Consider the following 25,044-nt stretch of genomic DNA (forward strand, 5'->3'; position numbering starts at 1 on the left):
CATCTTTGTTGAAAGTAAGTTCACTGTAGTATGTAGATTTGTTTTTTGGTTCTCTGTTTTGTTCCATTGGTCTATGTGTCTGCTTTTATGCCAGTACCATGCTGTTTCAGTTACGATAGCTCTGTAGTATAATTTAAAGTCAGGTAATGTGATTCCTCCAGTTTTGTTTTGTTTTGTTTTGTTTTGTTTTCTTTTTGCTCAGGATCACTTTGGTTATTCCGAGTCCTTTGTGGCTCTGTATACATTTTAGGATTGTTTTTTCTGTTTCTGTAAAGAATGTCATTGGCATTTTGATAGGGATTGCATTCAATCTATAGATTGCTTAGGGTAGTATGGACATTTTAACAATATTGATTCTACCAATCCATAAACATGGAATATCTTTCCATTTTCTTGTGTCCTCTTCAGTTAACTTTTTATCAGTGTTTTGCAGTTTGCATTGTAGAGAACTTTCACTTCTTTGGTTAATTGCTAGTTTTTTTTTTTTTTTTTTTTTTTTTTTTTTTGAGACGGAGTCTCGCTCTGTAGCCCAGGCTGGAGTGCAGTGGCCGGATCTCAGCTCACTGCAAGCTCCGCCTCCCGGGTTCACGCCATTCTCCGGCCTCAGCCTCCCGAGTAGCTGGGACTACAGGCGCTGCCACCTCGCCTGGCTATTTTTTGTATTTCTTAGTAGAGACGGGGTTTCACCGTGTTAGCCAGTATGGTCTCGATCTCCTGACCTCGTGATCTGCCCATCTCGGCCTCCCAAAGTGCTGGGATTACAGGCTTGAGCCACCGCGCCCGGCCAATTGCTAGTTATTTATTTGTAGCTATTGTAAGTGGGATTACTTTGTAAATTTCTTTTTCAGATTGTTCACATTTGGCCTGTAGAAATGCTACTGATTGTTGTATGTTGATTTTGTATCCTGCAACCTGGCTGAATTTGTTTATCAGTTCTGATAGTTTTCTTGGTGGAGTCTTTAGGTTTTTCTGAATATAAGATCATATGTTCTGCAAACAAGGCTCATTTGACTTTTTTTCCAGTGTGGATACCTTTTATTTCCTGTCTGATTGCTCTGGCTAGGACTTCCAGTACTTTGTTGAATAAGAGTGATAAAAGTAGGCATCCTTGTCTTGTTCCAAATCTTGGCAGAAAGGCTTTCTGTTTTTCCCTGTTCTGTAAGATGCTAGCTGTGGGTCTATTGTACATGGCTTTTCTTGTGTGGAGGTATTTTCCTTCTATACTCAGTTTTTTGAGAGTTTTTATTATGAAGTAATGTTGAATTTTTATCAAATGTATTTCCAGCATCAATTGAAATGATTATATGGTTTTCATCCATTATTCTCTTGATGTAGCATGTCACATTGATTTGTGTATGTTGAGCTGTCCTTGCATACCTGGGATAAATTCCACTTGGTCATGATAAATGATTTTTTTAAATGTGTTGTTGAATTTGGTTTACTAGTATTTTGTTGAGGATTTTTACATTAGTGTTCACCTGGGAAATTGGCCTGTAGGTTTCTTTCCCTTCCCTTCCCTCCCCTTCTCTCCCCTTCCCTCCCCTCCCCTTCCCTCCCCTCCTCTCCTCTTCCCTTCCCTCCCCTCCTCTCCTCTTCCCTTCCCTCCCCTCCTCTCCTCTTCCCTTCCCTCCCCTCCCCTCCCTTTCCTCTTTCTTGTTTTTTTCCTTTTTTTTTTTTTTTAAATTTATTTATTATTATTGTACTTTAAGTTGTAGGGTACATGTGCATAACGTGCAGGTTTGTTACATATGTATACTTGTGCCATGTTGGTGTGCTGCACCCATCAACTCATCATTTACATCAGGTATAACTCCCAATGCAATCCCTCCCCCCTCCCCCTTCCCCATGATAGGCCCCTGTGTGTGATGTTCCCCTTCCTGAGTCCAAGTGATCTCATTGATCAGTTCCCACCTATGAGTGAGAACATGCGGTGTTTGGTTTTCTGTTCTTGTGATAGTTTGCTAAGAATGATGGTTTCCAGCTGCATCCATGTCCCTACAAAGGACGCAAACTCATCCTTTTTGATGGCTGCATAGTATTCCATGGTGTATATGTGCCACATTTTCTTAATCCAATCTGTCACTGATGGACATTTGGGTTGATTCCAAGTCTTTGCTATTGTGAATAGTGCTGCAATAAACATACGTGTGCATGTGTCTTTATAGCAGCATAATTTATAATCCTTTGGGTATATACCCAGTAATGGGATGGCTGGGTCATATGGTACATCTAGTTCTAGATCCTTGAGGAATCGCCATGCTGTTTTCCATAATGGTTGAACTAGTTTACAATCCCACCAACAGTGTAAAAGTGTTCCTATTTCTCCACATCCTCTCCAGCACCTGTTGTTTCCTGACTTTTTAATGATCGCCATTCTAACTGGTGTGAGATGGTATCTCATTGTGGTTTTGATTTGCATTTCTCTGATGGCCAGTGATGATGAGCATTTTTTCATGTGTCTGTTGGCTGTATGAATGTCTTCTTTTGAGAAATGTCTGTTCATATCCTTTGCCCACTTTTTGATGGGGTTGTTTGTTTTTTTCTTGTAAATTTGTTTGAGTTCTTTGTAGGTTCTGGATATTAGCCCTTTGTCAGATGAGTAGATTGCAAAAATTTTCTCCCATTCTGTAGGTTGCCTGTTCACTCTGATGGTAGTTTCTTTTGCTGTGCAGAAGCTCTTTAGTTTAATGAGATCCCATTTGTCAATTTTGGCTTTTGCTGCCGTTGCTTTTGGTGTTTTAGACATGAAGTCTTTGCCCATGCCTATGTCCTGAATGGTACTACCTAGGTTTTCCTCTAGGATTTTTATGGTATTAGAGCCCGCATCTCCAAGACAATCCTAAGTCAAAAGAACAAAGCTGGAGGCATCACGCTACCTGACTTCAAACTATACTACAAGGCTACAGTAACCAAAACAGCATGGTACTGGTACCAAAACAGAGATATAGACCAATGGAACAGAACAGAGTCCTCAGAAATAATACCACACATCTACAGCCATCTGATCTTTGACAAACCTGAGAGAAACAAGAAATGGGGAAAGGATTCCCTATTTAATAAATGGTGCTGGGAAAATTGGCTAGCCATAAGTAGAAAGCTGAAACTGGATCCTTTCCTTACTCCTTATACGAAAATTAATTCAAGATGGATTAGAGACTTAAATGTTTTTTTCCTTTCTTTTCTTTTCTTTTCTTTTCTTTTCTTTTCTTTTCTTTTCTTTCTTTCTTTCTTTCTTTCTTTCTTTCTTTCTTTCTTTCTTTCTTTCTTTCTTTCTTTCTTTCTTTCTTTCTTTCTTTCTTTCTTTCTTTCTTTCTTTCTTTCTTTCTTTCTTTCTTTCTTTCTTTCTTTCTTTCTTTTTGATGTATGTGTTTGGTTTTGGTATCAGAGTAGTACTAGCTTTGTAGAATGAGGTTGAAAGTATTCCTTCCTCCTCTATTCTTCTCAATAGTTGGAGTAGGATTGATATTAGTTCTTCTTTAGATGTTTGGTAAAACATCTAAAATTCAGCAGTGAAGCCATTGGTCCTGGGTTTTTCTTTGCTGGGAGACTTATGACATCTTCAGTCTCATTGCTTGGTACTGGTTTGTTCAGGTTTTGGATTTTTTCATCGTTCAATCTTGTTAGGTTGTATGTGTCTGGGAATTTATCCATTTCTTCAAGATTTTCCAACATATTGGCATATAATTGCTCATAGTAGCCTCTAATGATCCTTTGAATTTCTGTAGTATCAGTCATAATGTCTCCTTTTTCATCTCTGATTTTATTTGAATCTTCTCTCTTTTTTTCTTAGTTCAGCTAAAGATTTGTCAATTTTGTTTATTTTTCCAAAAAACCAACTTATCATTTTGTTAATCTTTTGTATTCTTCATTTCAATTTTATTTATTTCTGCTTTGATCTTTATTATTTATCTTCTACTAATTTTGGGTTTGGGTTCCTCTTGCTTTTCTAGTTCTTTAAGATGCATTGTTAGATTGTTTATTTGAAGTTTTCCTTTTTTTTAATTTAGGTGCTTATAACTATAAACTTCCCTCTTGGTACTGCTTTCACTGTATCCATATATTTTTTCATGTTAAGTTTCATTCACAAATATATTTATTCTACTGTGCTTTTTCTCTTGTCTGGATTTTTAAAAACACTATTTGACAATTGTTTTAGGTGGTGGAAAATTAATTTAGTCAGTGTAGAAAACTTAAGTATCTGTGACCTGCTTTCCTGTTAGAGGCTATGCTTTAAAATGCTTATAACAGTATCAAATTTTCCTTAGCGTTCTTTAATTTTTTCTCAAATAAGTAAATGGAGATATTTTTGCTCAAGTTGTCACCAGTTGACTGATATTGAGATAAAGGTAGTAAATTCAATTTGCTAATTCAAAAATACTGGAGATTCTTTATTCACTGTATGATGTGTCTTACCAATTAACTTTCCCTGGCTTAGGTCTGTGGCTCACCACTTGTTTTTGTAAATAAAGTTTTGTGTGTGTTTTTTTAACATAACTGCACTCATTCATTTACATATGTTCTATGACTGCTTTGACAGTCCAAGAGTAGAGTTGAGTAATTGCAACAGACAGTAGAGCTTTTACATCCTATAAGGCCATATGGCCTCTTATAGAAAAAGCTTGCAAATACATGAGCCACTGCAGATACATGAGTTATTATTGTTATCAGTTATGTGTGTGTGTTGGGGGGCAAAGGGCACTGAGTGTTTTAAGATCCTAATTTCTTTGCATTTCACCTCTCTTCAAGATCCTGTATCCCTGACTATTGAAATAACATTCTACCTAATGGAGTTTTGGTCAGCCGTCATTGTGAAACTCATCTGTAGAATAAATTTTTATTTATTACCTGATCTTAGGTACATTTGATAATGAGGCAATCATTTATATTCATATTTGGTGATGTGCGATACTCTTAGATAAATCCAAGTAGTTTGAGACATTTTTGTATCTTTTCTTATCTCATTTCTAGGTACAAGACATCTGCTTCAGCCATGACTGTCGCTGGGTTGTGGTCAGTACTCTCCGGGGTACTTCCCACGTTTTCCCCATCAACCCTTATGGTGGCCAGCCTTGTGTTCGTACACATATGTCACCACGAGTAGTGAATCGCATGAGCCGTTTCCAGAAAAGTGCTGGACTGGAAGAGATTGAACAAGAACTGACGTCTAAGCAAGGAGGTCGCTGTAGCCCTGTTCCAGGTCTATCAAGCAGCCCTTCTGGGTCACCCTTGCATGGTAATTTTCTGTCTCCACTGTTGTCTTGAATCTTCCTTCCCTTTGTCCTTCTTTTTACAGATCTGGGGTAAAACTAAACTTGTTATAGTCTGTTCATGTAAAAAGAAGATCTTAGGCTTATATGAAATTCTTAATTATTAAATCATTTAATAAATTGGAGCCAATATAGTAATGATGATCTTTACCATGCTATTTTAACTCCCTGTTTCAATATATAAGGGATATTTGGTATCATATTTATGGAATATAAAACTTGGAACTATTTTTATAACTCCAGGGAACTGAACCTCCTTTTTACTTATCTCTTTCAGAACATTGTGTTCAATGGGACACTGTAGTTTATTAAGAAGTATTTATTGTTGGAAAGAAATAGTCATGGGTAATGTGTATTTTAGATAGAGCACCATTTGCTTTTTTTTTTTTTTGAAATGGTGTCTTGCACTGTAGCCTGGGCTGGAATGCAATGGCGCAATCTCGGCTAACTGCAACCTCTGCCTCCCAGATTCAAGTGATTCTCCTGCCTCAGCCTCCTGAGTAGCTGGGATTACAGGTGCCTGCCACCACGACTGGCTGATTTTCTGTATTTTTAGTAGAGATGGGGTTTCACTATGTTGGCGAGGCTGGTCTTGAACTCCTGACCTTGTGATCCGCCCACCTCGGCCTCCCAAAGTTCTGGGGTTACAGGTGTGAGCCCAGCTGCATTTTATTTTAAAATGGGATTGGCGGGATTTCTGCTAATGTGTCACAGGAAAAACAAACAAAAAATAGTGTATCTCAGTAATTTTTCTTAGAGCAAGTAGCTGTGTAACCATCATCCCAATCAATAAATGGAACATTATTGGAATCTCTCTTTTGCATACCTTCTGCATAACATTAAACCACAATTCTCATTTTTATGGTAACCACTTCTTTACTTTTTAAAATAGTTCTACTCCTAAGCAAGTGTCCTTAAACACTGTTGTTCCCATTTTATGTAAATGAAATTATAGAGTATGTATATTTTGATATCTTTGGCTTCTTTAACATATTTGTGAGATTAAGTTTTGTTGTTGCAGGTAGGTTTAGTTCATTTATTTACAGCTCTCATTTATTCCATTGTACTTCTATTTATTTATCCTTTCTACTACTGCTGATGTACATTGCATGGTTTCAGGTTTGGGGATAATATGCATACTAATTTTTGAGTGGAAATTCTTGATCATAACGTAGATGAATCTTAACCTTGATAAATAACACTGGAGTGGTTGTACCATTTCATTCTCACTAGAACGATAGAAAACGTTGGCTTTTTTGGAGCATTGCAGATTCCCCTTGATGGGTGACCATATTAGGTTTTCAAGATTGGGGAATCTTATATAGAGAGGTTATGGTTACCACAGAAAGTCATTGTTATTTTATTAATTGACCTGAAATTTACATAACATAATGTTCGCCATGTAAACGTGATGGTACATTCATAATGTTGTGCCACCACAACCTCTGTTTACAAAGCATTTTCCTCACTCCAAGAGGAAACCACATATTCTTTAAGCACTTACTCTTCATTCTTCTTTCCCCTAAACCCCTAGCAAACACCACTCTCTGCTTTGTAAATTGTTAAATTTACTTGTTCTGTGTATTTTATATAAATTTAATTATAGAATATATGACCTTTTGTTTCTGCCTTCTTTCATTTAGTATAATGTTTTTGAAGTTCATCCACATTGTAGTATATATTAACACCTCATTCCTTTTTGTGGGTAAATTATATTCCATTGTAGGAATATAACACAATTGATCCATTCATCCACTGATGTACATTTGGGTTGTTTCTACCTTTTGGTTATTGTGAATAGTGCTGTTATGAATATGTGTGTTCACGTATTTGAGTACTTCTTTGTAATTCTTTTGAGTATGTACCTTTCTTAATTTGTTTCAGCTTCTATACTGACCACATTACACATTCTTTTGTAGTATCTGATGAATTCCAGATGTGTGTGTGTGTATATACACACACATACATACTGTAGGAAGCTTTAAGATAGACTGAAAAAATATAGGTAAATGTTATCCTCGGGACTTTTGTAACTCAAAAAAATGGGACCTCTCTACTCCTGAGATCATACTTTATGCTTTTGTTCTATTATTTTTAATGAGAATGATTGTTATTCATGTGTATTTAACTTAACTAGTGACCCATGATATTTAAGGTTGAAAGTTTTTAGAATCAGTCCTAGATGCAAAAGGTCATTGGGAACTAAACATTGAGTATACATGGACATAAAGATGGGAATAGTAGACGCTGGGGACTCCTGGAGGAGGAGAGTGGGAGGGGGTGAAGGTTGAAAAACTACCTGTTGGGTACTATGCTCACTACCTGTGTGACAAGATCATTTGTACACCAAACCTCAGCGACATGCCATTTTACCCATGTAACAAACTTGCACATGTGCCCCCTAAACATAAAATAAAAATTGAAAAAACAATGCTTATATTTAAAAAAAATAGAATTTTTATAAAATAAAATTTAGAAAGCTATGAGATATTGATATTTTCAGCTATTTGTAAGACGTTTTGTTTCAGACTTAACTAGTTACATGTTTTGGTGTTAGTGTTAAAATTGTGTTCTCTATGTAGATGTGTAGTATAGGTTCTTTGGGGGCTTTTCTTTTTGTGTTAAATGTTTTTCTTAACATAAAATTTTACCAAAATCTTTTGGCAAAGCGATTCACTGTACACATGGGGCAGCTAGGTCAGTAAGAGAAACCACAGATGTATTAGTAAATTAAGAAGAATTTGTGATCCCTACATTTATATGTCTTCAGAAAATATTCCCTTGAGCTTCTTTTTTGTTCTTATTCTTGCTTCTTTATTTGGCAAACCACATAAGAGGTTTCTGTGTTAGGCTTCGAGCATAATATGCACAAAAGATTATGGTCATTCCTACCCTCATGGATCTTCTATTCCATGGGAAAAGACAGATATTAAATGACTGCGAACAAATATCTTTCAATATACTTTTGCTGAAGGTTGCAAAGTTCCAATGAAAGATTTTGTCATTTGTAAAAGGACAGTAGTTAAAGAGCAATACTAGATTTCCAAGTCAAAATATACTGTTTTCGCTGAGCTTTATTGCTTTCGTGTCTCTCCTCATGTTTTTTGCAGAAATCTCAGAGAGGAGAGTCTACACTGTTTGACTATGCTGCTGTACTTAAGATTTCCTTTGGAAAGCAAGGAATTTCAGACAACCTATTCCTCCTGATAGATAACACGTGTTAAAATTTTATTTCCCTCTATTTCTCTGTGTAGTTTTTCTCATTTTTGAAGCATGGACCTTACAGTGATGGTCATTTTTCTTCATGTTTTTTTGTATCTTACATGTCATAACAAAATGGGCATTGTTGTTGGTTAGTTCTAAAAATGATGTATTTACAGTTTGTGTGGGTAAACAGTCTGATGCTGGTCAAAAACAATGTAAACCATTGAACAGGGAGGGATTCATCTTGAAAATGAATCATGTTTTGGCGGTATTACCGTTGTTTGTCTGTGCTCTTTTTAGCCAAGTAAAGGAAACTGTTAAATAACAGTTGATATAGGGGTATTTCCTTTTTACTCTTTGGACCCAATCCAGTTTAGGTTAGGATTATTTTATCTATTTGCCAATTTTTTTTAACTTTCCAGAGGATGTTTATTTATTTGAAATATATTCTTTATAAATATCTCTTCCATTTCCTGTCTTGTTGCCCGAACATCCACTTTGTCTAGTTGAGGAGTTCTTGTGATCCATGAACAGGATAGGAAGAAAATTTACATCTTTATATTCACTATCCTTTAACCAAAAGTAAGCATTTCCTTTTTATTATGAACATGGAAAATACATGACAAAAATACTAACCATGCTTGTGAGACTGTTACCAATAGAAAATGCAGAGATACTCATATCACTTTATATATGAAATATATATCTTGAAGTGTCTTGCATTATTGAATATATTTTAAAATATTGTTTTTACTCATCACTACTGTGAAATTATTATGATTATATAATATTTTAGTAGTAATTGATTATATACATTACTATAACACTTTATTTTTAGTATATTGATACTATACTTTAATATAGTTCATTTTCTTTGTAATTATATGTCTTTTCCCCATGCCTTGTAAGTATTATTCTGGGAAATATTCCTCAGGCTTCCCCAGATGGTCCAAAGAGTTTGTGGCACAAAAATGGTTAAGAATCCTTGATCATCATTTTTTCCCTCATCTATATCAGTAATCTCTAACAAATTTTTACTATCATAAGCACTTCCTTTTTTAATCATAAATATGATCTGCCAATTTTCTGCTTAAGATCTTTGTGTCTCACCATATTCCTAGGTTAGAAAATGTCCTATCTTATTTCCAGCTTCTTGTCTAACCATACCTAGATTTCTGTACCCTTCCTTGAATATGCCACATGTATTTATTTTTTGATACCTTTCCTGTTTGCAGCTTTTCTTTATTTGACACTATTATTACCTCTTTGAATGCCTACTAAGCAAGCTAAAATATTACTGCCTCTCTTAAGCCTTCTTTTGCTTTTTGTAGTCTTTGTCAACCTTGATATTGGTATGTTGTGCATACTTCTATCATATTATAATATGCAGGTTATTCATTGACATGTCTAGGCTTCCTATTAGATTGACCTCCATGAGCACAAAGTCTTTTTGGTGTTTCTATTTGTATCTTGGCAATTGATATAGATTCTAAGGCTTTATTTATTTTTTTGAGATGGGGTCTTGCTCTGTCACCCAGGCTGGAGTGCAGTGGTGCCATCTTAGCTCACTACATTCTCCGCCTCCTGGGTTCAAGCAATTCCCCTGCTCAGCCTCCTGAGTAGCTGGGATTATAGGTGCATGCCACCATGCCCAGCTAATTTTTTTCTTTTCTTTTCTTTTTTCTTTGCTTTGAGACAGAGTCTTGCTCTGTCTCCCAGGCTGGAGTGCAGTGGCACGATCTTGGCTCACTGCAACCTCCACCTCCCGGGTTCAAGCGATTCTTCTGCTTCAGTCTCCTGAGTAGCTGGGATTATAGGCGCCCGCCACCACGCCTGGCTGATTTTTGTACATTTAGTAGAGACAGGGTATCACTATGTTGGCCAGGCTGGTCTCGGACTCCTGACCTCAAGTGATCTGCCCACTTTGGCCTCCTGAAGTGCTGGGATGAGACATGAGCCACCACGCCCAGCCGAATTTTTGTATTTTTAGTAGAGACTGCGTTTTGCCATGTTGACTAGGCTAGTCTCAAACTCCTGACCTCAAGTGATCCACCTGCCTTGGCCTCCCAATGTGCTGGGATTACAAGCCTGAGCCACCGCGCCTGACCAGATTCTAAGGCTTTAAACCAGAGTTTTAAAACATCTTTAGAAGTTGTTCTAAGAAGAACAATTTAGATTTAAATAATTACTTGCTAGAATGAAGAGCTTTTTTTTCATAGTAACAACTTAAAAAAATCAACATCTCTAAGATGTAGTCATTTGATCAACAGCATTAATTAGTGTTTATTGTGTCCAGGCACTGTTCTGAGTTACAGGAATTTAGCATTGAACAAGAGAGAAACATGTCCGTGTTCCCATGGAGCTACAGAGAAAAGTGAGGGAAGAAGAATAGGGAATGCCTAGGGAGGATTGCAATTTGAAATTAGTATGCTTCCCATAGGCCTTACTGAGATGATGACATCTGAGCAAAGATCTGATGGAAGTAAGAGAGAAATTCATGTAAAACAGCCTGTGTAAAATCCTGAGGTGGGAGTGTGCCTGGAATGTTCAAGGAATGATAAAGAGACCAGTGTGGCTGAAGCACATGGTGTAAGGTGTATAATAGGTGATGAGATCAGAGAGGTAACGAGGGCAGATCATTGTCAGCCTTTCACACAGCATGAGATGTGGGGCGGGGCGGAGGGGGGCTCTGGAGGGCATTGAGAATAAGAGTGACATGATAATACTGTGTTTTGGCAAGACTAGATTGGAGATCTGTGTTGAGAACACACAGTCTGTACGTGGACATGGGTGGACACTTAGTTGAGAGCAGTTAGGAGAGTATTGCAAAAATTCTGGCAAGAAAAGATGAGGTTTGGAGTAAGTTGTTTATAGTGAAGATTGTGAGAAGTCATTGGATTATTGATATATTTTTTATGGTATGGCCATCAGAATTTCTGGTACATTTTATGTCAAGTATGAAAGAAGAGATGAGTCAAGATAACGAGTAAGACTTTTAACCTAAATGTCGAGAAGGATAGGGTTGGTGTCAGTTGAAATGGAGAATGCTGTGGATAAAGCAGGTTTTGGGATGGGGACAGGATCAGGAATTTTGGACATGTTAAGTTTAATATGATGTCTCTTTGACCTCCTACTGATGTTAAGTAGGTAGTTGGTTATATGAGTCTGGAGTTCAGTGGAAAGCAGTCATTTATATAGGGATAAATGTTTGCAACACATAGATGATAGCTGAAACAAAAATGAGATGAAATTACCTTGTAGGTAAGTGAGTATAAAAAAGAGATGTCCCAGGACTGAGCCCTGGGGCCCTCCGACATTAAGTAGCCAGTGACATACAAAGGAAAACTATATATGAGAAATCCTAGAGGCCAAGTGAATTAATTTTTTTAGAAAGAAGGAAATGATTAATGTGTTAAATTCTACTGATAGATCAATGAAGACAAGAACTGAGAAAAAGACAGAAGGCCATTAAAATTAGTAATGTAGAAGTGTGGCTCCCAACCTTTTTGGCACCAAGGACTCGTTTCGTGGAAGACAGTTTTTCCCATGGGCCAGTGCAGGGAGGGGTGGGAGGTTTGGGGATGAAATGGTTGCATCTGAGATCAACAGGCATTAGTTAGATTCTCATAAGGAGTGTGCAACCTAGATCCTTGCATGTGCAGTTCACAATAGGGTTTGTGCTCCGATGAGAATCTAATGCTGCTGCTGATCTGATAGGAGGTGAGCTCAGGTGGTAATGCCCACTTGCTAGCCACTTACCTCCTGCTCTGCAGCCCGGTTCCTTACAGGCCACAGACCGGTACCAGTCCACCGCCTAGGAGTTGGGAACCCCTTGTGTAAAAGACATGTATCTTTGATAAGAACACTTTTGGTGGGATGGTAGGTGCCTGGTCCCAGTGGATTTTAGTAAGAATAGGAAAAGACAGTGTTGACAAGTGTTTCAGAGAGCATTGATGTAAGGGGAAGCAGGAAAATGAGGAAAATGTAGAGGGGACAGAGGATGTTGCTTCCTTTTTCATAGGGAAATGGAAGTGACTATTTCTTACCTTTGCCTTTCTCCTCAAAGCTCTGATACCTGCACCCATCCTCACTATGGGTACAGGTATCGGAGCTTTGAGGAGAAAGGCAAAGGTAAGAAATAGTCCTCTGGGAGAATAGGCATTCCTTTCACCTGTTAGTAAATTTTTTTTTTTGAATGAGTAAAGCATATCTTCCATCATTATTTGTGCCCTAAGTAAATTTAATTACATGTCTTTGCTTTCCAGCTTCAATACCGTGTTTCTACACCTGAATTACTTTCTCCCTACTTCTTCAGGTACACATTCAACCCCATCTTTCAAGGCCAGCTTGTGATGTACTTTCTCCCTCTAAAAGTAGTGTTGAATTTCATATATTTACTCCTTCTGTAAACCCTTTATCTGTACTGATTGTTTTCCACTTTCTACCTATTATTATTATTTTTAAATTTTTTTTTCAATGATTTCTATAAAAGTATTTATTAAAGTAAAACATTTATTTGTAAAGTATGTCTTAAAAATCCTACAGCAAACATGAACTTAATGATGAAATTTTTGAAAGTTTTTTTATTTTAAAATGACTTTCATAAAAAGATGTCTGTTTTATTTATTTATTTATTTTTAATTATTATTATTATACTTTAAGTTGTAGGGTACATGTGCATAACGTGCAGGTTTGTTACATATGTATACTTGTGCCTTGTTGGTGTGCTGCACCCATCAACTCGTCATTTACATCAGGTATAACTCCCAATGCAATCCCTCCCCCCTCCCCCCTCCCCCCTCCCTCCTCCCCATGATAGGCCCCGGTGTGTGATGTTCCCCTTCCTGAGTCCGAGTGATCTCATTGCTCAGTTCCCACCTATGAGTGAGAACATGCGGTGTTTGGTTTTCTGTTCTTGTGATAGTTTGCTAAGAATGATGGTTTCCAGCTGCATTCATGTCCCTACAAAGGACACAAACTCATCCTTTTTGATGGCTGCATAGTATTCCATGGTGTATATGTGCCACATTTTCTTAATCCAATCTGTCACTGATGGACATTTGGGTTGATTCCAAGTCTTTGCTATTGTGAATAGTGCCGCAATAAACATACGTGTGCATGTGTCTTTATAGCAGCATAATTTATAATCCTTTGGGTATATACCCAGTAATGGGATGGCTGGGTCATATGGTACATCTAGTTCTAGATCCTTGAGGAATCGCCATACTGTTTTCCATAATGGTTGAACTAGTTTACAATCCCACCAACAGTGTAAGAGTGTTCCTATTTCTCCACATCCTCTCCAGCACCTGTTGTTTCCTGACTTTTTAATGATTGCCATTCTAACTGGTGTGAGATGGTATCTCATTGTGGTTTTGATTTGCATTTCTCTGATGGCCAGTGATGATGAGCATTTTTTCATGTGTCTGTTGGCTGTATGAATGTCTTCTTTTGAGAAATGTCTGTTCATATCCTTTGCCCACTTTTTGATGGGGTTGTTTGTTTTTTTCTTGTAAATTTGTTTGAGTTCTTTGTAGGTTCTGGATATTAGCCCTTTGTCAGATGAGTAGATTGCAAAAATTTTCTCCCATTCTGTAGGTTGCCTGTTCACTCTGATGGTAGTTTCTTTTGCTGTGCAGAAGCTCTTTAGTTTAATGAGATCCCATTTGTCAATTTTGGCTTTTGCTGCCGTTGCTTTTGGTGTTTTAGACATGAAGTCTTTGCCCATGCCTATGTCCTGAATGGTACTACCTAGGTTTTCCTCTAGGATTTTTATGGTATTAGGTCTAACATTTAAGTCTCTAATCCATCTTGAATTAATTTTCGTATAAGGAGTAAGGAAAGGATCCAGTTTCAGCTTTCTACTTACGGCTAGCCAATTTTCCCAGCACCATTTATTAAATAGGGAATCCTTTCCCCATTTCTTGTTTCTCTCAGGTTTGTCAAAGATCAGATGGCTGTAGACGTGTGGTATTATTTCTGAGGACTCTGTTCTGTTCCATTGGTCTATATCTCTGTTTTGGTACCAGTACCATGCTGTTTTGGTTACTGTAGCTTTGTAGTATAGTTTGAAGTCAGGTAGCGTGATGCCTCCAGCTTTGTTCTTTTGACTTAGGATTGTCTTGGAGATGCGGGCTCTTTTTTGGTTCCATATGAACTTTAAAGCAGTTTTTTCCAATTCTGTGAAGAAACTCGTTGGTAGCTTGATGGGGATGGCATTGAATCTATAAATAACCTTGGGCAGTATGGCCATTTTCACGATATTGATTCTTCCTATCCATGAGCATGGTATGTTCTTCCATTTGTTTGTGTCCTCTTTGATTTCACTGAGCAGTGGTTTGTAGTTCTCCTTGAAGAGGTCCTTTACATCCCTTGTAAGTTGGATTCCTAGGTATTTTATTCTCTTTGAAGCAATTGTGAATGGAAGTTCATTCCTGATTTGGCTCTCTGTTTGTCTATTTTTAAATTTTTAGATTAAGGGTGTACATGTGCAGATTTGTTACATGGGTATATTGCTTGATGCTGAGGTTTGGACTTCTATTGATTCCATCACCCAAATAGTGAACATAGTACCCAATAGGTAGTTTTTCAACCTCCCCACCCTTTTCCTCTCTGTTTTTGAATCCCTAGTGTCTATTGTTCCAATCTTTGTGTCTGTATGCACCCAATGTTTAGCTCTCCCTTATCAGTGAAAACATGACATATTTGGTTTTCTGTTTCTATGTTAATTCACTTAGGATAATGACCTCCAGCAGCACCTATGTTGCTGCAAAGGAGACGATTTTATTCTTTTTTTTTTTTTTTATGGCTGCATAGTATTCCGTGGTACATATGTAGCACATTTAAAAAATCTAATCCACCATTGATGGGCACTTTGGTTGATTGCATGTCTTTGCTATTGTGAATAGAACTGTGATGAACATATAAGTGCATTTTTTTTTTTTTAAGAATGATTTATTTTCTTTTGGGTGTATACCCAGTAGTGGGATTTCTGGGTCAAATGGTAATTCTATTTTTAGTTCTTTGTGGAATCTCCAAATTGCTTTCCACAGGGACTGAACTAGTTTACATTCCCACCAACAGTGTGTAAGTGTTCTATTTTCTCTGCAGCCTCACCAACATCTGTTGTTTTGACTTTTTACTAATAGCCATTCTGACTGGTGTGAGATGGTACCTCATTGTGGCATCTCTCTGATGATTAATGATAAGCATTTTTATATGTTTCTTGGCCATTGTATGTCTTCTTTTGAGAAGTGTCTGTTCATGTCTAAATGCCCCTTTCAATGGGGTCATTTGTTTTTTGCTTGTTGATTTAAGTTTCTTATAGATTCTGGATATTAGTCCTTTGTTCACATACATAGTTTGTAGTATTTTTTCCCATTCTGTAGGTTGTCTGTTTACTCTGTTGATAGTCAGAAGCTCTTTAGTTTAATTAGTTCCCAATTGTCAATTTTTTTGTTGCATTTGCTTTTGAGGGCTTAGTCATAAATTCTTTCCCCAAGCCAGTGTCCAGAAGAGTTTTTCCTGGGTTTTCTTCTAGAATTTTTATAGTTTCAGGTCTTACATTTAGGTCTCTAATCCATCTTGCATTAATTTTTGTATGTAGTGAGAGGTAGGAGCCCAGCTTAATTCTTCTGTATGTATGTAGTTAGCCGGTTTCTCCACATAATTTATTGAATAGTTATATCTTTTCCCCGTTGTTTATTTTTGTCAACTTTGTTGAAGATTATCAGGTGATTTTAGGAGTGCAGCTTTATTTCAGAGTTCTGTGTTCTTTTTCATTGGTCTATGTGTCTTATTTTTGCACCAGTACTGTCCTGTTTTCATTACCATAGCCTTGTAGTACAGTTTGAAATGTGATGTCTCAGGTCAGGCGCAATGGCTCACACCTGTAATCCGAGCACTTTGGGAGGCCAAGACGGATGGATCATGAGGTCAGAAGTTCGAGACCATCCTGGCCAACATGGTGAAACCCCGTCTCTACTAAAGATACAAAAAAAATTAGCTGGGCATGGTGGCGTGCACCTGTAATCTCAGCTACTTGGGAGGCTAAGGCAGGAGAATCACTTGAACCCAGAGCTGAAGGTTGCAGTGAGCCGAGATCACACCATTGTACTCCAGCCTGGGTGACAGGGCAAGACTCTGTCTCAGAAAAAAGAAAAAAAAAAGAAATGCGATGTCTCAGGCTTTGTTCTTTTGGCTTAGGATTGCTTTGGCTATTTGGGCTCTTTTTTGGTTCCACATGAATTTTAGAATAGTTTTTTCTAATTCTGTGAAATTCTGTAATTTGATAGGAATAGTATTGAATATTTAGACTACTTTGGGTGATAATGAACATTTTAACACTATTGATTCTTCCAATCCATGGGCATGGAATACTTTTCCATTTGTTTGTGTCATGTGTGATTTCTTTCAGCAGTGTTTTGTAGTTGTCCTTGTAGAGGTCTTTCACCTTCTTGCTTAGATGTATTTCTAGGTATTTTATGGGATTTTTTTTGTGGCCTTTCTTAAAGGGATTGCATTCTTTATTTGGTTTTCAGCTTGAATATTATTGTTGTATAGAAATGCTTCTGATTTTTGTATGCTGAAACTTTACTGAAGTAATTTATCAGGTTAAGGAGTCTTTGGCAGAATCTTTAGAGTTTTCTAGGTATAGAATCATATTGTTGGTGAAGAGAGATAATTTGATTTTCTCTTTTCCCATTTTGTTGCCTTCTGTTTCTTTCTCTTACCTAATCACTTTAGCTATGACTTCCAGTACTGTGTTGAATAGGAGTGGTGAGAGTAGACATCTTTGTCTTGTTCCAGTTCTTAAGGAGGAATACTTCCAGCTTCTGCCCATTCAGTATGATGTTGGCTATGGGTTTGTTATAGATGGCTCTTACTATTTTGAGTCTACTTTTATTTTTGATGCTGTTGATGACTAAGTTAAAACTTCCTTGGTCAGGAAATTAGAGGACCTGGAATCAGACTCCCTGGTGGTAGAATCTATGTTCCATGGTTTCCTAACTCTGTAACCATAGACAAATTATTGATTCTATCTGCACCTTACTTTTCTTTCTGTAAAATTGGAATAATAATATTACCAATCTTATAGAGTAACTATGAGAATCAGAGCCCTTTAAATAGTGTTTGGCACATATCAAATATTCAGTGGAGGATTACTGTAGTTGCTATCATTAGTATCATTATTGATACTGCTATTAATGTGAGAGTCTATAGCACTGATTCATTTTTCATATTTTTGGTACAGTACCTGTAATCCAGAAAACAGAATAAATAAGTAATTCACTAAATAATGAGTAAATTAAATATAATAATTTTGGACTTATTCTTTAAAGGCTTTTAGAACAATATGGGGCTCAATATTGATAAGTTGAGTTGCTACATTGCTACACCAATAAAAAACCAAAAGTGATGGCAGTATTATCATTTTAATTGGTTTTTGCTCATTTTAATTGTATACATCAGGAAATATGGTTTTATAAATTAATACACCTATTCTTGAGCCTTTGCCATTTCTTTATTTTGCAAATTAGTTTTCCATTTTAGGTTCAGAAATATAGAGCTCACTGTGTCATGGGACTTTTAAGGAATTTGTTTTCTTCCTGCAATTTCCATTGAGTTAACAAACAGATCTTGGATTCACTTCTGCAGTTCTCTAGAGTTCCTGGAAGTGTCTCCTTTCCTATTAACTTGTTCATCCTCAGAGGGGTAGTCATCTTTGAGTCATAGATTTTGGCATCTGAATTCTAGATTCTGCTTTTTCTAAATGGAAGTGGTTGATGAGACTCGGAGACCTTTGTACAAAGCCTCTCATTTCTTGGACTTGGAGCCTCCATATTTCAGTAAAGTGCTTTTACAAAACTGGAAGTATCACTTTTCTTTTTAGCATCTGTATGAGGCATTCCTTTTACCACTCAGAGACTCTGTTTATAGCTTTCATTTGATGGTTTATTGTAATTTTAACTTTTGTTGATCAGTAGTTTTCTTGATACAGACCACATCACAATTGTAAATGCAAAGCAACCGCACATGTCAGCCTTATATAGTTTCACCTACTTAAGAGAATCAATGATAATGTGATGTTTCTTGACTTTTCTTTCCACATCACTGTTTACTTGTGGATTGAAGTTTCCATGTGCATGTTTTAATTTTTGCCAAGAAAAATCAATCAAGTGCACTGTAGCTCTGCTTTAAATTTTATGCCTCATATGACATAGAGTATATAAATAGTATAAACACGTTAAATGGAGAAAAATCTTGTGGGGGTATATCTTAGTTTAGTACCTGGGTTTTTACTGATTACGTGTACTTTATTGTTTTAACTCAAATGCAGTTTTGTTTTTCATTTGTTGTTTTCAAATTTAAAGTAATCCTGGTGAATTTGTTTTCTCAAGTTCTTTTATCATCTTTTTAAAAAAAATGTTGCCATAACGCTATGCTAGTTTTGACATTTACTATTTTCTCAAGACAGAGCAGATGAGTTTGTTAGGGAAAGTGGATAGAAAAGAGTGACCTCGTAATACCTTCCTGAAAACAAGATGCTTTCATTTCAGAATCATTAATGGGAGAAGCTATGAAATGAAGATTGTACAGTTGTTGTTTTTAAATAGGGTTTTAAAGAGAAGTTTTAGGTTCTCAGTAAAATTGAGAGAAAGGTATAGAGAGCTTAGTTTTTGAGGGAAATAAAATTGCCAGTGGGATATCTTTTAAAGGAAACCCGATATTATATTGCCTCTAAATTATACTTTAAAATTTAGTGCTATGAAAATTAATTTAAAAATAGTTTAAAACCAAATAAACTCTATTTAGACATTTTATCTTTTTGTGTATTTCATTTTGGATATAACACATTTCTTTTCTCTGTAAGTTTGCCTTTAATAAATGCCAGATAATGTAGTTATCCCTTGAAATTAATCCAGAATTTCTTCTTTGCTTTTTACTGCTTGTGGAAATATTTTTACTTTTCTATGTATTTTTTACATGGGCAAATCATAACTCCAGATTTCAAAATAGTTTTATTTTTAAATGGTTAATGAGACATGCCTCTAGAGGGCAATATTTTCTCAACTTTTCTAATTGTAATCAAGGCAACCCTGGCACGAACCCTAAGGTACTAGGGATGTTAATGTCTTATCAGATCTTAAATAGTCTCTCTTCCTTTTTATTATGTTTTCTGTGATTTATTCTTCAACGTCTTCTTAGAAAATTCGACTTTGGAAATATATTACTATCAATTAATGTCTTTTCTGAGTACTACATGTAGATACCCAGTTCCTCTAAGTGAATACCATTGATTGAGTAGAGGCAAAATTTTTAGTTATATCATTTGAGTATGTGGGGTCATTATGCTAAATTTTTTAATTCTCTATGTGTTGCTATTCAGGGACTTGTTATCTGTATACTTTATAATATCAGAGTGATTAAACTTCATTTTTGAGGCATCGAGGCATTATAAGGCCTAATAGTTATCTACTCTTTTCTATTAACATTGATTGGACACTTACTGTTGTTGTTTACTCTTTAAATATAATTTTTATTTTTTATCAAAGAAATACATGCATTTATTATAAAAGTCAAAAATATAATTTTATAATGAAAGAAGGCACTTTTTGTCCTATCCTCCCCACTCTTGCGTGTCATTCCCCAGAGGCCTCTTCTTTCAACTCTTCAGTTTTTTTCTCAGTTGGTTTTTTTTGGCCCTTTCCTGGAAATCCTATTACTTGAATAATGTATCTCCTACATTGAGCCCCTAACTGTCTTGTCTATTTTCTATGTTTTTTTTTTTTTAACTTTATGAGAATTTCCCCAACGTATCTTCCAGCTTCTTGTTGCGTTTTTATTTCTGCAATCTTTTTAATATGATTTTCTTTGAACATTTCTTTTATTATCATAGCCTTTTCTCATTTTAGATGTGTAATATTTTTACCTCTTTAAGAGATAGTTATAAATTTTGAAGCTTTTTTTGTGCTCCTTTTATTATCTCCATTTCCTCTGAGTTCCTTTTTCAATTTTTTTTGTTTTCTTTATCTTTAATGTCGAAGCAGTAATTTTCTTTCTTTTCCTACTTTCTTTTTTCCTTTCCTTTCCTTTCTTTTCCTTCCTTTTTCTTCTTTCCTTTCCTTTCCTTTCTTTTCCTTCCTTTTTCTTCTTTCCTTTCTTTTCTTTCTTGTCTTCTTTTCTGTCTGTTTTTAAATAGAGACAAGGTTTTGCCATTTTGCACAGTCTGGTCTTGATCTCCTGGGCTCAAGCAATCTGCCTGCCTCAGCCTCCCAAAGTGCTGGGCATTACAGGTGTGAGCCACCAAGCCCATCTGCAGTAGTGGTTTTCAACCCTTAACTGTCCATTATACTTCAGCTGGATAGATTTGAGAAATACTGAGGCCTAGACTCCATCAGACTGATTGAACCAAAACACTGACCTCAGTGATGGGGAATCCTTGATGGATCATTAACTGATTATTTTTATTTTTAAATTTTATTTTTTAATAATTCATTTTTAATTAATTATTTAATTTTTATTCAGCTAATCAACAAATCAATACAGGAACTGATTGGAAGCTTTTTGAATGTGGGAAGGGCATACCACCTTACAGGTATCAGTGGTCTATCAGATAGGAATGCCATTTTATTATCATACCTCAAATAGTCACTATCCATAGGTCTTTTCACGTACACTGGTCAGTTCTCCCACAGAGAAATTCTTCTATCCTCTGCTCAGGGTGGGGTTCGGGTAATGAAGAGTTTCTGGCAATAAACTTAGAAGTTAGCTTTCAAGGAGTTGAAGGAGTTAACATTATTTTTATCTAGTGATTAGAATAACAAAAAGAGGATTTGGAGAACCTGTTTGCATTTGATTATTGTCTTACTTCCCTAGTTAGGAGGACAGTTAAGTCAGAAATTCTGGTCTGTTTCCACTGAAATAAAAATATTTCTATGGAAATCTGGAGATGGAATTTTTAGTTGCTGAAGTGAATAAATGTAAAAACTACTTATTCAGATAAAGAAGTGCAAATGGGTAGAACAACAAATTTTGGGAAAAGAAGTGAATGTTCATTTCCTTAGGTACTTATCAAAAGGAAGACCTGAAATGTGTGTGTGTGTGTGTGTGTGTGTGTGTGTGTGTGTGTGTGTGTGTTTTAATTTGGAGAAAAATTGGAGAGGGAGAAGAGAATGAGTAGGCTTCTTAGGATTTGTAATAGCCAGAGTTTGAATGATTGACCCATATGAACAGATTTAGAAATTATCAGACTTGAGAGTAACAGACATGAATAGTCCTGAGGTTGAAATCTGAGCAGGAACTAGAAATCTGCTAGTTGATAGTTGTAAACTACAAAAGGACAACAAGACTGGGATCAGGGCTATACCAGGATTATGCATAGAAATAGAAATTATGATGGTTCTTACCATGATAAGGTAAATGACATTTTGAATTTGGAGGAGGATGAGAAAAGGAAAAGGATTTAAGGTTCATTGAAAGAGTTATTAACATTGGATGATGTGTTTTTGCAGGTGAGAATATTGAAGCTAGAATGAGGCACAAGAGGGAAATTACTATTTCAGAATGGACCAAGGTGGAATTAACGTGGGCACTGTTGTTGTTGGCTTCAGAAGAAATAGAGCGTTCCATTTTCTGTATTAAGAGCCATCTCTAGTAAAGAATGCTTAATTAATGTTCAATAGTGTTTCACTCTGGTCTAGTTTTGGAGCAGATTGAAATGTGTCTATATTTGATAAAACCATAGATGAGGGAAAAAATAGCATGACAGTACTGATAAATGAATATAGTTTTCCGGCAGTGCTCCAGCTGATTAAGAAAGTGTTTCGGCTTCACAGGGAATTACAGGGAAAGAAGAGTCATTATTTCTCAACTGAGGATCATGGTGGTATCACTCCTCTTTGTGATTCTTACTGTCAAGGATCTTTTGTAAAAGTAGGTTTTATGTACATAGGTAAAGTCATAGGCATACTTTTGGAAAAGTAAATTTAGAAGAGGAGGGCTTGAACTAGTAGTATTCGTGTGGTGTGCTTAGTTTGATTTTTTTTCTTTCTTTTTCTTTTTTTTTGGCAAACTGTTCCACAAGTTGTTGATAATTTAGGCAGCTAAATGGAGTATTGGTTTCCTGTTTTCATCTTGAGTAAAATATGTAAGCATATTTTGTTAGATATTTAAATGTTTTAAAACTGGAAATAAAGTATATGTGAATAGAAAAGGTTTTATCTGCCCTGTTGTCAAAACTGCTGATTTGGCCCTTTCGTACTGTACTCCCATCTTTGTATGGTTGTTATAATCTGTTGCTCTTTCCCATCTGAAGGAAATGCATCTTTGACACTTCTCATGACCTGAGTCATGATGCTGAAATAGAGCCAGAAAATATCCTTAACAGTCATGGGTAAAAAGAAGGAAGGCGTCTGTAGGATGGGGCGGGAGAATAGGGGACTGTGGAGAGAAGAGAGTCTTTGCTCTTTCAGTTTACATCGTTTTAATTGTTAGGAAAGTTACTTACATTTTGTGGCTGTACTTTTTATTCAAGAGGAAATACTTTGATTTTATATTAAATTGTTCCTTAAGTGTACATTCTTTAATGTATAGGTATACAAAGTATATAAAGATAAGTTCTGCAAATGTAAAATTAGTTTTGAGTTCTCCAGATCTAAGAAAATACACTTTAAATCTTGCAACTAATTCTATATTTCATCTTATTACAAAGTGTTTATCTCAGAACCAACTTCTGATACTTCTACATCTTGTATGTTTAGCAGTTTAAGTAATAAAGTCACATTTGTTGAAACAAGAAGATAGGATTCCATATTTTTTCCATCTACAGTAAAGAATATCTATTTACTCTGTTGATACTGAAAATTCATTGTGAGATAAAGATGGGAGAGTTGAGTATAGAGTATTTTCAAGAAATAATTTAATGAGGTCTTATACTTTGGGGAGCACATTTCACCTCAGACTTGTTCTAAGGGATGTTAGATTATGGAGTTTTAATTCTGGGGATTTTTTCATTAGGCTAAAACTCCTCACTTTTGAGGAGTACTTAGTTTCAGTACTATATTCGAACTTGATTCAGAGGAGTGGGAAATTTTGAGGGTGCTTTAATATGATACATTTAGAAATAGGTTGAGGCTTAAGGTCAAAGATCTGTTTTTTTAAATTTTTATTTATACATATGAAGAATTTACTTTCCTCCCTCTCATGTTAAATATAGTCTTTTTACTGTTTTGTTTGATTTTTCATTGTTGAAAGAGTGTCAAATTACAATCCTAATACTTAAAATGAATTAAAAATTGCTAACCCTTCTTAAATATTAAGAGCACCAACTCTTAATAAATTTTCTTCATTCTAAAATCTTGGAGTGGTCTAAGAATAATAAGTAATGAACTTACCACTTTGAGGGAGGATATTTTGTTCATTTAACTTACAAGTTTGGGTTGACTCTGTGATTGAGACTTAATTGCATGAAACTTTTCAGACAGATTTTTTATATTTCAGTAGATTTCCTCACAGCTAGTTCTATTATTTTTCCTTCTGTGTTCTTGCATTTTATAAGCATTGTTTCTAACTGTTGATTTCATCTCCTTTTCTAGGGTAATTTTTTGCCTCCTAAGTTTTCCATATTCCTTGTTCTAGGCCCACCTTGTTACCTTTTGGAGTAGTGTCGACTATACTTGCTCTACTTAGAATTTTAGCAACAGTAATTATTTCTTTATGACTTTTAATTTTTAGGCATCAAATTTCTAAATTTATTGGGTTTAGTTTAGCTTTAAGAGAAGAAAAATACTTAAATTTGTATGTTATAGTAACCAGCACATTCAGATAATAATTAACAGGTGATAATGGATTCACAATAGAAAAGGAAAACTACCTAGCAAATTATTTATTGGAGTATTCATACATAAATATATACAGTTTCAGTTCTCCTGAAAGTACACTTTTAATTCTAGTGACATTTAATAAGCCCTAGGCAAAGCTCCATGCAGGCTACTTTGTATGTAGTGGGGAGAAGTGATGACAATATCATTAATAATCTCAATCCCCATCCTGTTAAAAAATAAAAAAAGATTGGATTCTTGTTTCCAAGTCCATTTTGTGGGAGATTTCTCTCATCTTCCTACCTTCCCACCCTTTCTCAAAGTACCTACAGTAATGTCTATGGTGACATGAACTTTTTACTCAAAGAAAGCAACAAGTGTTTTTGCTTGAAATGCATCAAAAATTGCAGTGTTTTTACTTCACCATCGATTGCCTCCAAAAAAAAAAGTTATAGGCAAAATAAATCAGTGCCCAGACAGGATTGTCTTTCAGCATTTTCTGTCTTTAATTGTCACCTAAACTGTTGTGTTTATGTTCACACACACACACACAAAATTCATTTTCTTTTAGTTGTGCGTTCTACTCTCCTTGGCTCCTGTGAACAAGCATTGCTTCCGCCCAGTTTGGTATGTGGGTCAGAAGGCACTGTTTCTCACCAGGGTGCTGCTGTTTCCTTTTCCGACTTGAGTAGATTACAGATTATACTGGAACATGCCTGAGAAAAGGTCATAAAGGAGGGTGAAAGTCCTGG

The 25,044-nt window shown here is 35.9% G+C and overlaps 1 protein-coding gene across 15 annotated transcripts in view; it reads left to right on the top strand.

The window, feature by feature from the left end:
• Positions 1-25,044, top strand: part of LOC105476856 (BCAS3 microtubule associated cell migration factor) — a 710,244-nt gene that overhangs the window by 296,251 nt on the left and 388,949 nt on the right. For all 15 annotated transcript variants that reach the window (XM_071082810.1, XM_071082809.1, XM_071082814.1 and 12 more), the window contains exon 15: positions 4,969-5,233. In XM_071082810.1, the coding sequence (XP_070938911.1) occupies positions 4,969-5,233 (265 nt within the window). The remainder of the gene's footprint in view (positions 1-4,968; positions 5,234-25,044) is intronic.

This window comes from Macaca nemestrina, chromosome 17, assembly GCF_043159975.1.
Source record: "Macaca nemestrina isolate mMacNem1 chromosome 17, mMacNem.hap1, whole genome shotgun sequence".
Lineage (NCBI taxonomy): Eukaryota > Metazoa > Chordata > Mammalia > Primates > Cercopithecidae > Macaca > Macaca nemestrina.